Source organism: Panthera uncia (genome assembly GCF_023721935.1).
Source record: "Panthera uncia isolate 11264 chromosome B2 unlocalized genomic scaffold, Puncia_PCG_1.0 HiC_scaffold_24, whole genome shotgun sequence".
NCBI classification, from domain to species: domain Eukaryota; kingdom Metazoa; phylum Chordata; class Mammalia; order Carnivora; family Felidae; genus Panthera; species Panthera uncia.
In genome coordinates this window covers 59,109,483-59,126,894 of record NW_026057580.1, presented here as the reverse complement: position 1 = coordinate 59,126,894, position 17,412 = coordinate 59,109,483, and the positions used below count along the sequence as shown (strand labels likewise).

Genomic DNA, 17,412 nt, shown 5'->3' with positions numbered 1-17,412 from the left:
ATAATATGTCATCTGAAAATAGAGTTTTACTTCTGCCTTACCAATTTGGATGCCCTTTATTTCTTTTTGTTGTCTGATTGCTGTGACTAGGACTTCCAGTACCATGTTGAATAAAAATGGTGAAAATGGACATCCTTGTCTTGTTCCCGACCTTAGGGAAAAAGCTCTCAGTTTTTCCCCATTAAGGATGATATTAGCTGTGGGTTTTTCATATATGGCCTTTTTGATGTTGAGGTATATTCCCTCTAAACCTACTTTGTTGAGGGTTTTTTGTCATGAATGGATGTTGTATTTTGTCAAAGGCTTTTTCTGCATCCATTGAAATGATTATATGGTTCCTATCCTTTGCTTGTTGATCTGATGTATCATGTTGACTGATTTGTGAATATTGAACCATGCTTGCGACCCAGAATAAATCCCACTTGATCATGATGAATGATTTTTTTAATGTATTGTTAGATTCGGTTTGCTAATATTTTGTTGAGGATTTTTGCATGTATGTTCATCAGAGATATTGACCTGTAGTTCTGTTTTTTTGTGGTGTCTTTGTCTGGTTTTGGTATCAGGGTAATGCTGGCTTCATAGAATGAATTTGGAAATTTTCCTTCCTTTTCTGTCTTTTGGAATAGTTTGAGAAAAAGAGGTATTAACTCTTCTTTAAATGTTTGGCACAATTTGCCTGGGAAGTCATCTGGTCATGAACTTTTGTTTGTTAGGATTTTTTGATTCTTGATTCAATTTCTTTGCTGGTTTTCTGTCTAAATTTTCTATTCCTCCCTGTTTCAGTTTGGTAGTTTATATGTTTCTAGGAATTTTTTTTTTAACCATTTTATTTAATTTACATCCAAATTAGTTAGCATATAGTGCAGCAATGATTTCAGGAGTAGATTTCTTAATGCCCCTTACCCATTTAGCCCATCCGCCTTCCTACAACCCCTCCAGTAACACTCTGTTTGTTCTCTGTATTTAAGAGTCTCTTATGTTTTGTACTCCTCCTTGTTTTTATATTATTTTTTGCTTCCCTTCCCTTATGTTCACCTGTTTTTTACCTTAAAGTCCTCATATGAGTGAAGTCATATGATATCTGTCTTTCTCTGACTAATTTCACTTAGCATATGTTTCTAGGAATTTATTCATTTCTTCTAGGTTGGCCAATTTTTTGGCATTTAGTTTTACATAATCTTTTATAATTGTATTTCTATGGTGTTGGTTGTTACTTCTCTCTCATTTATAATTTTATTTATTTGAGTCCTTTTCTATTTTCTTGATAAGTTTGGCTAGAGGTTTGTCAATTTTTTTTATTAAAAAAAATTTTTTTTAACGTTTATTTATTTTTGAGACAGAGAGAGACAGAGTATGAACAGGGGAGGGGCAGAAAGAGAGGGAGACACAGAATCTGAAACAGGCTCCAGGCTCTGAGCGGTCAGCACAGAGCCTGACGCGGGGCTCGAACCCACGGACCACAAGATCGTGACCTGAGCCGAAGTCGGCCGCTTAACCGACTGAGCCACCCAGGCGCCCCTAGAGGTTTGTCAATTTTATTTTATTTTTGAAGATCTAGCTCTAGGTTTCATTGATCTGTTCTTTTGTTTTTATAGTTTTATTTCTGCTCTAATCCTTATTCTTTCCTTCTAATGGTTTTAGTTTGTTGTTCTTTTCCTAGCTCCTTTAGGTAAACAGTTAGGTTGTTTATTTGAGATTTTTCTTGCTTCTTGAGGTAAGCCTATATTGCTGTAAACTTCCCTCTTAGAACTGCTTTTGCTGAATCCCAATAGTTTGACTGTTGTGATTTTTTTAAATTTGTTTCTATGTACTTTTTTATTTCTTCTTTTATTTTCTGATTTAGTTTAGTAGCAGGGCATTTAACCTTCAGGTATTTGTGGTCTTTCCAGATTTTTCTTGTGGTTGATTTCTAGTTTCATAGTGTTATGGTTAGAAAAGATGCATGGTATGACTTTGATCCTCTTGAATTAGTTGAGACTTGTTTTTTGGCCTAATACATGATCTGTTCTGGAGAGTGTTCCACGAGCACCTGAAAAGAATGTGTAGTCTGCTGTTTTAGGATGGAATGTTCTGAATATGTTGGTTAAATCCATCTGGCTCAGTGTGTCATTCAGAGCCATTGTTTCCTTGTTGATTTTTTTGTTTTGATGATCTGTCTGTTGATATAAGTGGGGTGTTAAAGTCCCCTACTATTATTGTGTTGTTACCAATTAGTTCCTGTATGTTTGTTATTAACTGTTGTTTTTGTTTTTGTTTTTTACTTTTTTTAACCTTTACTTCTTTTTGAGAGACAGAGACAGTCTGAGCAGGGGAGGGACAGAGGGAGAGGGTGAGACAGAATCTGAAGCAGGCTCCAAGCTCTGAGCTTTCAGCACAAAGCCTGATGCAGGGCTTGAACTCATGAACTGTGAGATCATGACCTGAGCTGAAGTTGGATCCTTAAGTGACTGAGCCACGCAGGCATCCCTGTTATTAACTGTTTTATGTGTGTGGGTGCTTTCATGTGGGTGCGTAAGTATTTATAATTGTTATATCTTCTTATTGGATTGTCCCCTTTATGACTAGATAGTGTGCTTCTTTGTCTCTTGTCATAGTCTCTGTTTTAAAGTCTATTTTGTCCAATTTAAGTATTGCTACCCTGGCTTTCTTTTGACATCCATTTGCATGATAAATGTTTCTCCATCTCCTCACTTTGAATCCGCAGGTGTCTTTTGGTCTGAAATGAGTCTCCTATAGGTAGTGTATAGATGGGTCTTGTTTTTTATATCCATCCTATCATCCTATGTCTTTTGATTGGAGTGTTTAGTGCATTTACGTTCAAAGTAATTACTGATAGATATGTATTTATTCCCGTTGTATTACTTGTTTTGTGGTTGTTTGTGAAGATTTTCTCTGATCCTTTGTCTTTCTCTTTTTTATGGTTTGCTGGTTTTCTTTAGTGATGTATTTATTTAGTGATATGATTTAGTGATATGATTTCTTTCTCTTTATTCTTTGCATATTTATTAGTGGTTTTTGATTCATGGTTACCCTTAGGTTTGTATATTATATCTTCTGTGTATAGCGGTCTATATGAAACACGTGGTAGTTTAAGTTTGAACTCATTCTTTACTCCTTTTCTCTCCACGTTTTAGGTATATGATGTCATATTTTGCATCCTTTTATTTTATGAGTTCCTTGACTGATTTTTTACAGAAATACTCATTTTTACTGCTTTTGTGTTTCCTACCTTCATAGTGTCACTTTTGGTCTCTCCTTTCCACTCAGCTCACTTTAATATTTCTTGCAAAGCTGGTTTATTGGTCACAAACTCCTTTAGTTTTTGTTTGTCTGGGAGGCTCTTTATCTCTTCTTCTATTCTGTATGATAGCCTTGCTGGATATAGTATACTTGGCTGCAGATTTTATCCCATTCAGCATCTTGAATATATCACACTACTCCCTTCTGGCTTGGAAAGTGTCTGCTAAAAAAATCTCCTGATGGCCCTGTGGGGTTTCCCTTGTATGTAAAGGTCTTCTTTTCACCCTGCTGCTTTTAAAATTTTTTCTTTATCACTATATTTTGCCAGTTTAATTACAGTATGTCTTGGTGTTGGCCTGCTTTTGTTCGTTTTTTGGAGCTTCTCTACTTCTTGGATCTGGATTTCCCAGATTAGGGAAGTTTTTAGCTATTATTTCTTCAAATAAATATTCTGCCCCCTTTTCTCTCTCTCCTTCCTCTGCGACTTCTGTAATACGAATGTTATGACATTAGATGGAGTCACTGAGTTCCCCAAATCTCTTATTTTGCATAATTCTTTTTTTCTCCTCTTTTGTTCAGCTTGATTACTTTCCATTACTCTGTCTTCTAGGTCATTAATTCATTCTTTTGCTTCTTCCAGCCTGCTGTACTTTGCATCAAGTCTATTTCTAATCTCGTTTATTGCACTCTTCATCTCTGATTGGTTCTTTTTAATCTCTGTGTTAGGGGGTCTCACTGATGTCTTCCACTCTTTACTCAAGTCCAGTGAATATCCTTATGATCATTGCTTTAAATACTCCATCAGGCATGTTACTTATGTCTGTTTTACTTTGATCTCTGGCCATGGCCTTGTCCTGTGTTTTCATTGGTACAAATTTCTCTATCTTCTCATTTTGTCTGAGTCTCTGGGCCTGTTTCTCTGTGTTAAGAAAATAAGCTGTGTTCCCTATTCAATGGCCTAATGAAGAGGCAGTCTGGCAGTGCCCTGCCCCATAATGTCCCCTGTTCCCTAGGGCCTGACACTTTAGTGAACATCTCCAGTGTGTGCTGCATGCAGTCTACTGTTGGGTCCTGGCCACTTTATCCTTCAGGCCAGTCATCTGCAGAGGTGCTCTGTGTCTGTTGTGGGCAGTGTTTGGTCTCTGATCTGAAATGTGGCAAGTTTTTTTTTAATAGTTTATTTTTTTAGTAATCTTTACACCCAATGTGGGGCCCAAACTTAAAACCCCAAGATCAGGAGTCACATGCCCTTCCAACTGAGCCAGCCAGGTGTCTTTCGAATGTGGTGAGTTTTAACTAGGTGTGCTCTGGTCAGGGACCAGGGCTGAGACCTGTCGCCACCGCCACCAGAATTGAGGCCCTGCAAAAATCCCACATGGAGAACTGTGTGTGGGCAGGGATTGGGCTGGTCTTCTGGAAAAGGGGGCCCACGGCCCTGGGAGTAAGGCGAATGTGACTGAGAAGGGCAGTTCCAACAGAGCATGGGGAAGCAGGGGTTGGTGTGAGCAAGTTAGGTAGTGAGTGTCAGTGCTATCCTGGCTCCTGCAGGTGGCCCTTAACCTTTGCTGAGAAGTGGGGGAGGAAATTGTACCTGCCAGTTCCTTTGTCCCTGGAGGGGTCTCTCTGTGAATGCTGTCTCTCTAGGATGCATTTGGAGATGAGCAAATAACCTCCCCACTGTGTTCCCAGGTGCTCTTCAGATCGCTGTTTCACTGTATGTCCATGTGATGTCTGCCTGCTTTCTCTCCAAGAGCAGCTTAGTGACCTCTCAGCTCTATCCCAACCAAGTCTTCTGACCTTTAAAATTCTAGGTTTAAGCCCCACTTGTTGCCAGAATTCACAAAATTTGGGCTTTCATGCTTTCCAAGCCATTTGCTCTGAGGATTCGTTTTCCCCATGTGCTCCCCTGTGCGCTAGTCTCTCCCCCTTCTCTGGGACTACAGCTACCTTCCCACTGCAGTGGCCATGATTTGTTTCTCTCCTAAACCAGGTCTCTGCACTTCTACCTTCTTCACTATGGCCTCTTCTCTACCTTTAGTTGTGGAGTTCGTTCTGCCAGTCTTCAGGTTGATTCTGGGGCATGTAGGATGATTTGATAGTTATCTAGTTGTATTCGTGGGCTAAGGTGAGCCTCGGGTCCGCCTACTCCACACCATCTCCCCCTCCTGGATCTACTTTATGTGTTTTGATTATGAGCCCTATTGTCTTCTATTTAGAGTTATGTTTTTTGTCACCTCTCTGAGATTGTGATCTCCTCAAGGAATGATACTGTATATATCTCTGTATCCCATGTTCCTTGCACACAGTAGGTGCCCAGTGATTGGTTTGTTAAATAAGTTGTCTGTACTTATCCTTGAAATGGATAATTTCTGTTGAGAATTTGAATTGGGGAAAAAAACAGTTTCTTAAATAAGTTATACTACCTTGTTTCTTGGAGATTTACAGTTATTTTGAATGTTATAATTTGAATGAACTGATAAATTGATAGGATAATACATTGTGTTTTACCTATAATTTGTTTTAAAAAAATCAATTAAGAGATTTACAATTAAGTTTTGAGGACATTAGCACAATGCTCCTGAGCTGATACTTCATCATATTTTCTTAGATTTAGAAACTGATGCCAAGAATGGGCGGATTCAAACTTAAGTCTTTCTGACTACCAAACAAATTCTAATTCTATACAGTACTGCTTATTAAAGCATAGTTGTAATGCTTAATCATCAGTGACCAGTATAAATAATACATTTTTAACCTTGCTATTTATTCATTTATTTTTAATTTTTTAAAGTTTATTATTTTTGAGAGACAGAGAGTGCATGAGTAAGGGAGGGGGCAGAGAGAGAGAGAGAGCGCACAGAGCGCAGTGTGGGGCTTGAACTCACAAACTGTGAGGACCTGAGCCAAAATCAAGAGTCAGATGCTTAACTGACTAAGCCACCCAGGCACTCCTAAGCTTGCTATTTAAAATTTAACCATAATTATTTCACCATTTGAAGTAGTATTAAATGTGATTCAGTAACTATGGTATATGGACATTCTTGTTGAAGGCGTTGATAGAAGGTAGCAAGGTGGGGAGAGATACAGACAGAAATTTGTATCATGAATGATATATGCATATTGATGCTTCTGAACCTACAGATGTATAGGAGTTACTTTAACATTAATTCAGACTATCAATTTCTAGAATGATTTTTTTTTTCCACTGTGATTTGCAAGGATATGTTTACTACATGGTCGTGGATCATTGTAAATGGAATTAAAAATCAGCTCTCTACATTGTTTGTTGATATTACAAATAAAGGTATAAAATCTATCCCTGTTATTTTTTTTATTTCACTTCTATTGATGGCATTCTTTGCTATAATTAAGTTATTGTTCTGTCATAATGGTCCATCGGGATTCACAATATCTTAAAGACTGGCAGTACAGTGGGAAACGTTGCTTTTTGAAAGCTCTTATCTTCCTTCCTCTATTTGAGGGTTTCAGATGGTGTGGCAGAATTAAAATGTCATGTCTGTGGATTTATTCAGTCCTGTAAGCAAGGACAGTTGTGCCAGTCGCTTACAGTGGTACCCGAGCGAGAGCTGCATTGTCTGGCCTGGGAACCCCCCAGGTGTTTGTTGTGCCACTGTGGTAGTTCATCACTGCCGTGTGTTTTTTGATTGAAGAAAGGCTACAGCATTATGTCTGCCACCAGAATCTTTTAGTAATGATTACAAACTACTGACCTCCTTTCAGCATGTTTCATTAAAGTTTTTTTTTTCTTATGACTCTAAAGTTGAGAGATATAACATGCTCCTGCCAAATAGAGTGCTAAAGGGGGTCATTGGTGCAAAAATTTAAAATTTTCATGGGCAAAACAAATAAAAGCAAATTTACTACAAGAACTTCTTTTATAGGCAGTCTTTTCCACTTAGAAATACATGCTTCTTCACTTGCTTGAATTTGAGCTATCACCAAATTAATGCTATTATGTTTTTATTCTCAAAGATATACCACTAATACATTATTGGCTAGGATTATTTTAAAGGCAGAATATCTCCGCTGACTTAAACTATGAGTGTTCTGCATTCTTATTTTTGAAAGACGTTTATGGTGGAGATTTGAAATGGTTGAACCTTGACATTGCTAATTGATTATTGTGCTGCAGTTGTTAGCAGTGCCCTGGCCAAAGTCTTTTTTTTTTAATCCTAAGTGGTTCAAAGCACAACTTTTAACAATGAGAGGCTGTAAATGGACCTAAACCCATTTGTTTTATTCAACTTGATGAATTACTTATTAATTAACTCCTTTAACAGTTTAGAGAATATAAATTTGTGGCTAAGATACAATAAAAAGCAAATGTCTAATTATTTAAAAATTAATAATGTAAACAACCTCATTGTTTTTATTTTTTAAGAGTTTGATGTTAGAGCTTACATTTTAGAAAATGGTAAAGGCTCGTTAAATCATATTGAAAGTCATATTTGAATTACTAAAATATTGAAATTATAAAATAAATTTATAGACATAATTTGAGTTAGCTTTATCTTTACTAGCTAGAGAGGCTTTTTAATTTTTTTTTTTTAACATTTATTTTTGAGACAGAGAGAGACAGAGCATGAACGGGGGAGGGTCAGAGAGAGGGAGACACAGAATCTGAAACAGGCTTCAGGCTCTGAGCTGTCAGCACAGAGCCCGACGCGGGGCTCGAACTCACGGACCACAAGATCATGACCTGAGCTGAAGTCAGCCGCTTAACCGACTGAGCCACCCAGGCGCCCCTAGAGAGGCTTTTTATAGGTGAACATGGTATTTATTGAAATTTATTTAAGTCCATCCTCCTGAGAATGGAATTCACACAATTTGCTTATTTTAGTTCAAAAAATTCTTTTTTGAAGGTATAAAAGTCAACGTTAGCTCAGATAATATCTGAATTACATCAATTTTCAAATGTATTGAGTCTGGATTGGAGCTTATCTCAATATTTATAGCTTCTGGGACACATGTTTTATTTTGATTTTCTTCATGTATATTTCAAGACACTATGATGTATGGATTGCTGTATGTTTACTTTTATTCCCTACTTTGTATATATTTAAGTTTTTGAATCTTGCATCAACTTTTAAAATATACTTGAAGAGAATACAAAATTCTCTTCATAGGCCAGTTAATAAACAAAACTCAGTTTCACAATTATTGGGGGAAGGTGTTAAAAGCTTACCATGAAATGTATCCTACATACAGAAGAATGTACACAGATGTATATACAGTTTAAAACAATTAGCACTCCTCCTTACCACCACACCCAGAGTTTTAAAAACCAGAATGTTTTTTAGTACCATAGAAGCCACCTGTTCCTTGTTTTCAAACATGGCTTCCTCATCAGAGGTAACCACTTTTTTTACTTTTATGGTAATCATTTCACTGCCTTTTCTTATAATTCTGACAGCTACCTATGTATGCTTGAACAATAGATAGCTTAGCTTTGCATAACTGGGTAGCAAGCACAAACCTATTGCCATTATTGGATGAAGGCTGCCAAAAGAAGTGGGATTGAGAGAGAGAGAGTTTGGAACTTAGTTTGACTTTGGCTTCCCAGAATTTCTAAGAGCTCTTTCTGGGGAAGTCAATGGGCAAGATCATGAATGTATTCTGAGCCACGCTTGTCAAAGTCAAAGCAACTGGCAGAGATATAGGAGAGACCAGGTGCTAGATGTCTTCCAGAAAGGTTAGAGGCTGCTCTGTATTTTCTGTGTCTGAGTTCGTCATGGCCCACCTCTTTGCTCTCAGGAATAGGTCAGAGCAGAACAACTCTGGGGGTAGTGTGTATCCTCTGCTGATCCACAACACAGCACGGGGTGGAGAATAAGGACATTCGCAGCTCATTCCCCATGTATTCTGTTCTCAGACTTGAAGCATGGTGCAATAGCTGAGGGGATCTTGATGTTGACAGTATGTCTGTCTTCCTAAGTCTCATGGCTTCCGTTTGGATTTGTTGTCTTCCACACTTGATGTATAAGCATAATTCTAAAATTCTGTCTAACTGTGCTCCTGTGAATTCTCTTGCCTCTCTTGTTTGTTTATTTATTTCGGGTGAGAGAGAGAGAGAGTGAGTGCAAGCGGGGTAGAATGGCAGAGAGAGAATCCCAGTCTCAGAGCCATCAGCATGGAGCCTGTCATGGGGCTCCATCCTACAAACAGTAAGATAATGATGTGAGCCAAAATCATGAGTCTGCTGCTTAACCAACTGAGTCCCCCAGGCACCCCTCTCTTGCCTCTCTTATGTGTTGGCCCTGTTGTTGCCTGTGAGGTTTGTTGTCTTTCTTGTTCATGCTCTCATTTGGTGGTGGTGTGTGTGTGTTTTTCTCCTTTTTTTTTTTTAAGTTTATTTATTTACTTTGAGACAGAGACTGAGAGAGTGCGCACACAAGCAGGGGAGGGGTGGAGACAGAGGGAGAGAGAATCCCAAGCAGCTTCATGCTGTCAATGTGGAGCCTGATGTGGGGCTCAATAGCACAAACCATGAGATCATGACCTGAGCCGAGGCCAAGAGTTGGACGCTCAACCAACTGTGCCACACTCCTTTCTGTATTTAAAAGGTGTTCAATTTTTTCCAAATTTGTGAGTTGGCTGCTTAATCCATTTGTTATTCTTTTTAATTGATTTAAGTATTTAAGTCTGTGAATTTTCTTCTGAACAGTGGAAAGTATCTGGATTCTGATATGTAATATTTTTATTCTCTGGTAAGTCTGCAGCTTGAATTTCGTTTCTCTTTGATATAATGATTTTTTAAATAGCAGAATCAGGTATCATTTTCACGCCAGGAAGTCCAGGTCAAACAGTGGCTTCAAATATGAAAACCTATGATTAAGACTTTACTTAAAAAAAAAAAAAAAATCTTCTGAAGGATAATTAACCAGCTTTCCTCTCATCGTACTTTTAATTTTTTTTTTTTAATGTTTAATTATTTTTGAGAGAGAGAAAGAAACAGAGCGTGAGCAGGGGAGGGGCAGAGAGAAAGGGAGACACAGAATCCAAAGCAGGCCCCAGGCTCCGAGCTGTCAGCACAGAGTCCAAGGCAGGGCTCAAACCCACAAACCATGAGATCATGACCTGAGCCAAAGTCGGACACTTAACCACCTGAGCCACTCAGGCGCCCCTCCCCATACTTTTAAAATGTGAATTAGAGAAGATTAAATTCATATGCTGAGTAGGGACATAATTAGCGTAAAAGATAATTTATTAGCTCAAATAAATCTTTATTCTTGGAATCTGGTTTTATTTCATTCTGAGAGTTCTCTGTGACATTGGATCTTTCCTTAAACATACACAGAGATACGGAAACATAAATGTTGCCATTTCCTAAGAGCTGCTAAAGACTTTAATACTAATAATTGTTATTGACAACTGAATTCAAATAAAATGATAACTAATCAAGATCTGAGGTAATTTTGCTGTGGAGACTATTTGATGTTCTGGACTTTGCTCATATATGTATATAAATAAATAAATAAAAATAAATAAATAAAATAAATAAATAAAATAATATACATGAATGTCATAGTGACCAGTTTAATAGTTTCTTATATGTTAAGAGTTTCTTCAATAGATAAGAAATTTCACGTAGTCTCTTTGTTACTTTTGTCCTGATTAAAATGATACATCATTTTAGGTATGGAGTGGTGGAGTGGGAAAAAGAAGGGAAAAGAGGGAAAACTTACTCCTAACCTATAAGAGTATGTTTAAGTATAGATTATTAAATTCTTATTTGTTTTATAGAGAATACAAGCTGGCATCCTAAAAGCATTTAACAACCCAACTACTAAAACTGCTGATGATGATACTAAAAAAAAGGTCAAAGGTATGTCAATTTTTTTACTGTTAAAACTTTCTCCCTGAAGAAAAATTTAAGTTTCTTTTTAGGGGAAAGAGAACTGAGCATTATGTGAAGTAATTCTATAAAGTAGTGGCCTTAAAAGAGAGTGTACTTGCTCCAATGTCTGTGAGATAGTCTAGTGGGTCATAGAAAGAAAATGTTAGAATGCATCCATGTGAACTTTAAAAACTAAAACTAATGATCAGATGTATAGATTGGCACTGATGACCTTATTTGAGGTATCCTAAGGGAGACTTGAAAGGTGGTTGAAAGTAGCAATCTCACTTGGAAGTTCACTTTCATCATATTGTATCATTTTGCAGTTGACCTATGCTTGCATTAAGTGGATTTGTAGATATTACATAGTTTTAACTGGTCAAAATGCATAAGTGTTCCAAAGATTCCTGCAAGGAATCCATTTATTGAAGAGAATACTAACTCAAGCATACAAGTCCACTTTACTTCTAGTGTCGACTCTTCATCAGCCAAAGTATTAGCAAAACCAGTGATTATCTAACCATAGCTAATCATTTAATTATCAGTATTTAAGTGTGGGCTTATATGTCATGTTACAAGCAATTTGTCCTAACTGTATATTCTGCCTTCAGATATTAACTAATGGTATTGTGACGTCATCATTTTTAGAAGATGTTGAAAAGTATTATTTGTATTTTGTTTATTCTCTATTCTAACTTCTATTTTTTGTAGTAGTATTTGTACATAGTGCATGTCTATAATTCATAAATATACACACATTGTGATTGTACATGCCCAAACTGTGTGCAGTTAGGGTTCGAGATTTGTTTTTTAATTGAAGTATAGTTGACACACAATTATTACATTAGTTTCACGTGGAAGGTTCAAGATTTTTTAACGTGGATTCTGAAGTATGCTTTGGTTTTGTTTGTTTGTTTGAGATAGTGCCATCTAGTGCATGTTGAGAATAACTGCTCAGTTTTTCTTTCCATTTGTATAATCTTTTCCATTTTCTTTTTTTTTTTAATTTTTTTTTTAACATTTATTTATTTTTGAGACAGAGAGAGACAGAGCATGAACAGGGGAGGGGTAGAGAGAGAGGGAGACACAGAATCTGAAACAGGCTCCAGGCTCTGAGCTGTCAGGACAGAGCCCGACGCGGGGCTCGAACTCACGGACCGCGAGATCATGACCTGAGCTGAAGTCGGACGCTTAACCGACCAAGCCACCCAGGCGCCCCTCCATTTTCAATCCCCTGTACAATTTTTTCTTTCTTTCTTTTTTAAATGGTTTTATTTATTTTTGAGAGAAAGAGAGCCCGAGCGGGGTAGGGGTAGAGAGAGGGAGACAGAAGATCTGAAGCAGGCTCTGTGCTGAGAGCAGAGAGCCTGATTGAGGGCTTAGCTCACGAACTGTGAGATCATGACCTAAGCTGAAGTCAGACACTTAACTGACGAAGCCACCCAGGTGCCCCCTTTGTACAGTTTTCTTAATGAATCATCTTAGTTTACCGTAACTTCTAAATGGTTATCATATTAATAAATGTTTATTGATATATCTAGCTATAAGTTGACTCTGTCATTCAGTGCTTCAAATAATGTTTTAAAATGATTTTAAATGTTTGTATGAAATTTGAAGTTAGACATCCAAAAAGGATAGAAGTTTGAAAGAGGAGTCAGGCTTGTTAATATATTTTTTCATCATGATTAACTATGGAGAGTTTCAAACTTCTATTAAAGTAGAGAGAATAGTATGATGAAACCTCATATACCCATCACCCTCCCTCTTAAACTATATTGAATGTGTGATATATTATGTTTTATCTATGTTCTCCCAACCCCTGATTATTTTGAAGGAAATCATAGGCATAATTTTCTTTGATTTATGAATATTTCCCAAACGGAATACTTTTATCTTTTTTTATATATAACTGAGCAGTTTATATATATAACAGTTATTAATTGCCGAGGTTAATTCTTTACACTATGCTGTGTTTACTTGTCTACTCTATCGTTTCCATAGTTATGGTCCAGGCGTTTGTAACCCTGAATGCATAATCTTCTTTCTCATCCTCTGTCTACCTCTATGTTAGGCACAGAGGCTTTAAAGGGCTTAATGGGAACAGTTGAGATATGGTATGAACACTGGTTATTGCTTTACTTGTTTTGCCTCAAATTTAACAATAGTTTATTATTTCTTGGAGACTACTCTATGATAGTCAAATTTTTCTCTATAGAATTGTAAAGGAGAAAGACATAACATCATGCAGTAAATATATTACTAATGTGATGCTGGTCATCTGTCTTATTCAGATGTCTTTTGAATCAACAGAAAAAAAAGCATGTTACATTGTTAGGTTGGTGGTTGACATTTTTTGCATTAAAAAGTATTATTTTTGCAGCATATGGAAGAGAAGGTGTGAAAATGAACTTCATAGATCGGATCTTTATTGGTGAATTAACTAGCACAGTCATGTGTGAAGAATGTGCAAATGTAGGTGCTTTGGAATTCACTTCAACATGGAATAGATTACAGTCATATAATTTTTATTGTTCTCTTTCACATATAATCATCAGCATTTATTTTTATTTGTGACAGATGACTACATAACAGTTTTTGAAAGTCTTTACAATATATCCTTCACTCCCAGAAAGGAACATAATTTATCATTTTTTTTAAGTGTTATTTTTCCTCTTGATAAACCTGTGAAGTTCTTTTAGCCTGTTTGAATGTCTTGGAACGCGTTAGCTACTTGTTTGCATTACAATGAAAGAGAAACTTCTGGGAAGGGAGTAACTATGTTATATAACTGTGCATTACCCTAAACCGTAATTCTAATAGAAATAATGCAATAACGTAACAGCGAGATGTACCACATTTTATTTAAAATTTACATTTATATAACTTGTTGAAGTTTTTTTTAAAGTAAGCCCTCATATTTGAATTTAATGATCATTTTTATTTTGAATGCCATCTGTACTTTAACAACAACTTTAAACACATAAAAGTTTTTATGGGTTTTCAATTACTTGATAACAAATATTTCTGAAAGCATATGGTTTAGAGTATGTTAGGTGTAAACTTTTGTTACATTTTGATCATAAAATAGTTTTCCTGTCTCAGATAATGGGGTACTTTTCTTTTCTCTCTAGTCTTAAAAAACCAGTATTATATGTTACATCTCCTTCTAACCTGTCATACTGAAGCACAGAATTTGTCAACATGATATTACTTACATTTCTAGTATATTCAACATAGAAGTTGATTTCTCTATCACAAACTAGAGAGTCTTTTTAAACAGAATTATCCTAAAAAATCTACAAAATGCAGTCAAGCTCTCTGGCTTTTTTCTTCATGACTTAATTTTTTTTCTTTTAAATGTTTGTATTTGATTTGTGTTATGGCACAATTTCACCAAAAATATGTGTATATCTTTAGTTAATCAGTTTTATTAAACACAGTTTACTTTGAAGTTACTTTAAATATTATAGGTTAGTCATATTGGCAATATTATAAAATTCAACTGAATTGCATTTATTGAAGTGTTGGGGTATCTTGTTTTGACTAACAATATGTGCTGCTATACCCAATTAAATCACAGTTTATTTCAGGGATGTTTTTTAACTTGAAATTATATTGCCTGGGAAGTTTGAGTCTTTAAAGACTTTATAAAACTACATTGTCTGTATTAGAATTCTAACCAAATGTCTCAATATGTTTTCTTTTTAAGATCTCCACAGTGAAAGATCCTTTTATTGATATTTCACTTCCTATAATAGAAGAAAGGGTAAGGAGAAAACAACTTACTAATGAGTCTTTGGTAGAGAGCATGTATTCATTCATATATTTAGACATTTGTTGGGGCATGTGGCTGGCCGTAGGGCTTGTGACCCTTGATCTTGGGGTTGTGACTTCAAGCCCCACATTGGTTGTAGAGATTACTTAAAGATAAAATCTTTAAAAAAAAAAAAAAAGACATTTGTTGAGCATATTATCACATTATCTGAGAGTCATTTTTTATATACAATAATGGAGTTCACATAGTATATTTGATACTAAGGTTTGTGTATTTATGCATGAAATATGATATATAGTTCTTATTCTCAAAGAATTCAAACCAATATGTTTTATATTTTGAGAATTAATGTTAAGGAAATTATTTCAAATGAGTTAAAAACTTTAAAAAGTAGTTGATATCCAGACTTTATTTGCTAAAGAAGTTTTGTGTTATGTACATGGCATCTATATAGGTTTCAAAACCTTTACTTTTGGGAAGAATGAATAAATGTAGAAGTTTACAGGCAACAGATACCGGTCAGTACAGTGACACTGTTACTATAGAAAATGTTCATCAACCCAGAGCCACCAAGAACCAGTCTTCATCTAAAGATAGGGTAAGATTATATGCATTTATGAGACATCTATTTTTTAAAACTTTTCCATAAAAACAGTTTCAAAAATATACAAAAGTAGACAAGATAGTATAATAAACTTCCATGTACCTATTTCCCAGATTCATAGTTCTCAAATCATGGCTAATCATGTCTGCATATATCCCACATTCTCACCCTCTCCATCTCCAATTATTTTGAAATAATACCCATATAGTGTATACTTCAATGTATATCTCTAAAAGATGAATACTATTTTGGGGGGCGCCTGGGTGCCTCAGTCGGGAGGCATCTGACTCATGGTTTTGGCTCTGGTCATGATCTCTCAGTTTGTGAGTTTGAGCCCCACATTGGGCTCCATACTGACAGTGCAGAGCCTGCTTGGGATTCTCTCTCTCCCTTTCTCTTTGCCCCTTCCCTGCTCACTCTCTCTGTATCTGTCTCAAAAATAAATAAATAAGCTTAAGAAAACATGAATACTATTTTTAAAGATGTACTTGCAGTACATTATCGTATCTAAAAATATTAGCAATTTCTTAATAGTACCAACATCCAGTCATTATTTAAACGTCTGCAGTTGTTTCATAAAATACTTCATTTTGTTTTTGCTTTTTAAGGTGTGATTTAATTTAGGATCTAAAAAAAAATCTATAGATTGCAGTTGATTGCCATCTCTTAATCGCATGTCTCTTAGGTCCCTTTTAATTATAGATTTCCCCCTCCTTTTTTCCCTTGCTTTGCAATATATTTGTGGAAGAAATCGGGTCTTTTTTTTTTTTTCTTTTTTCTTTTTTAGCAGTTTCTCACATTCCCACATTCAATAGTAATTTGTTTTGCTATTGCATTCCCATGGTTTTAACAGGTTCCTCTGTTTCCTTTATTTCCTCTCTAAGGCATTTTTATCTAAAGGCCTAATTAGGCTCAAGTTTTATTGTTTGATTTTTGGCAAGAAAAAATTTAACTGGTGGTGTATCCTTCCATCAAGAAGATGAACATATAGGTTGCCTGAGTGGCTCAGTTGGTTAAGCCTCCAACTTCAGCTCAGCTGTCATGATCTCACAGTTCGTGTGTTCAAGCCCTGCATCAGGCCCTGTGCTGACAGCTCAGAGCCTGGAGCCTGCTTTGGATTCTGTGTCTCCCTCTCTCCCTGCCCCTCCACTGCTCATGCTCTCTCTCTCAAAAATGAATAAACGTTAAAAAAATTAAAAAATATATTTAAAAAAAAGAAGATGCACATTATGTTTGAAGTCTAATCTTTGATGTCACCAGTCACCAATCACCATTGTCTAGATCCTCTATTTTACCAGGAACCTATCTGGTTGTTGAATTATCTCCTAAAAATTTATTTATTATTACATGCTTTTTATTTATTTTTGAGATAGCGTGAGCGGGGGAGGGACAGAGAGAGGGGGGTTAGAGGATCTGAAGCATGCTTCATGATGACAGTAGAGAGCCCGACATGGGGCTTAAACTCACAAACTACAAGGTCATGACCTGAGCCAAAGTCTTGACGTTTAACTGAGCCACTCAGGCTCCCCTACCTCATAAAAATATAAAGAAATCAATCTAAATTTGCACTTCATTTTTTTTAAAAACTTTTTTTAATGCAATATGATTTGTACTAACTCGGCAAATTGATATATTATCACATTTAGGTTTTTCTGTTAGAAGACTCTTGAAGTGGCAAGACTACAGAGAGTATATACAAAGGTTTATAATAAAAAAGCCTCCCTCACAGCCCTGTTCTACAAAAGTTCTGTTTCTTTCTCCACAGATAAGTAACTGCTATTGTGGGCTTCTTGTATAAGGATGCATTTCTAAATTAGAACGATTTGTTATTGTATCTTTTATCGATTGTAGTTCAGGTAGATTTAGGAAATGGATTTCAGAGATACGAGAAAAAGTATTTGATAATTGCGGAAGGCATAAATAAGACTTACT

General features: G+C 36.1%; 1 protein-coding gene across 7 annotated transcripts in view; it reads left to right on the top strand.

The window, feature by feature from the left end:
• USP45 (ubiquitin specific peptidase 45) overlaps nt 1-17,412 on the top strand; it is a 75,484-nt gene that overhangs the window by 47,723 nt on the left and 10,349 nt on the right. For 4 of the 7 annotated variants that reach the window (XR_007462789.1, XM_049654041.1, XM_049654040.1 and 1 more), the window contains exons 10-13: nt 11,008-11,089; nt 13,482-13,573; nt 14,811-14,867; nt 15,331-15,474. Coding sequence is in view for 6 of the 7 variants with exons in the window: in XM_049654041.1 (XP_049509998.1) it covers nt 11,008-11,089; nt 13,482-13,573; nt 14,811-14,867; nt 15,331-15,474 (375 nt within the window). In the remaining variant the exon portion in view is untranslated. Of the gene's footprint in view, nt 1-11,007; nt 11,090-13,481; nt 13,574-14,810; nt 14,870-15,330; nt 15,475-17,412 lie in introns of those variants that run through there. The other 3 variants (XM_049654043.1, XM_049654044.1, XM_049654045.1) reach the window with 3 other exon arrangements.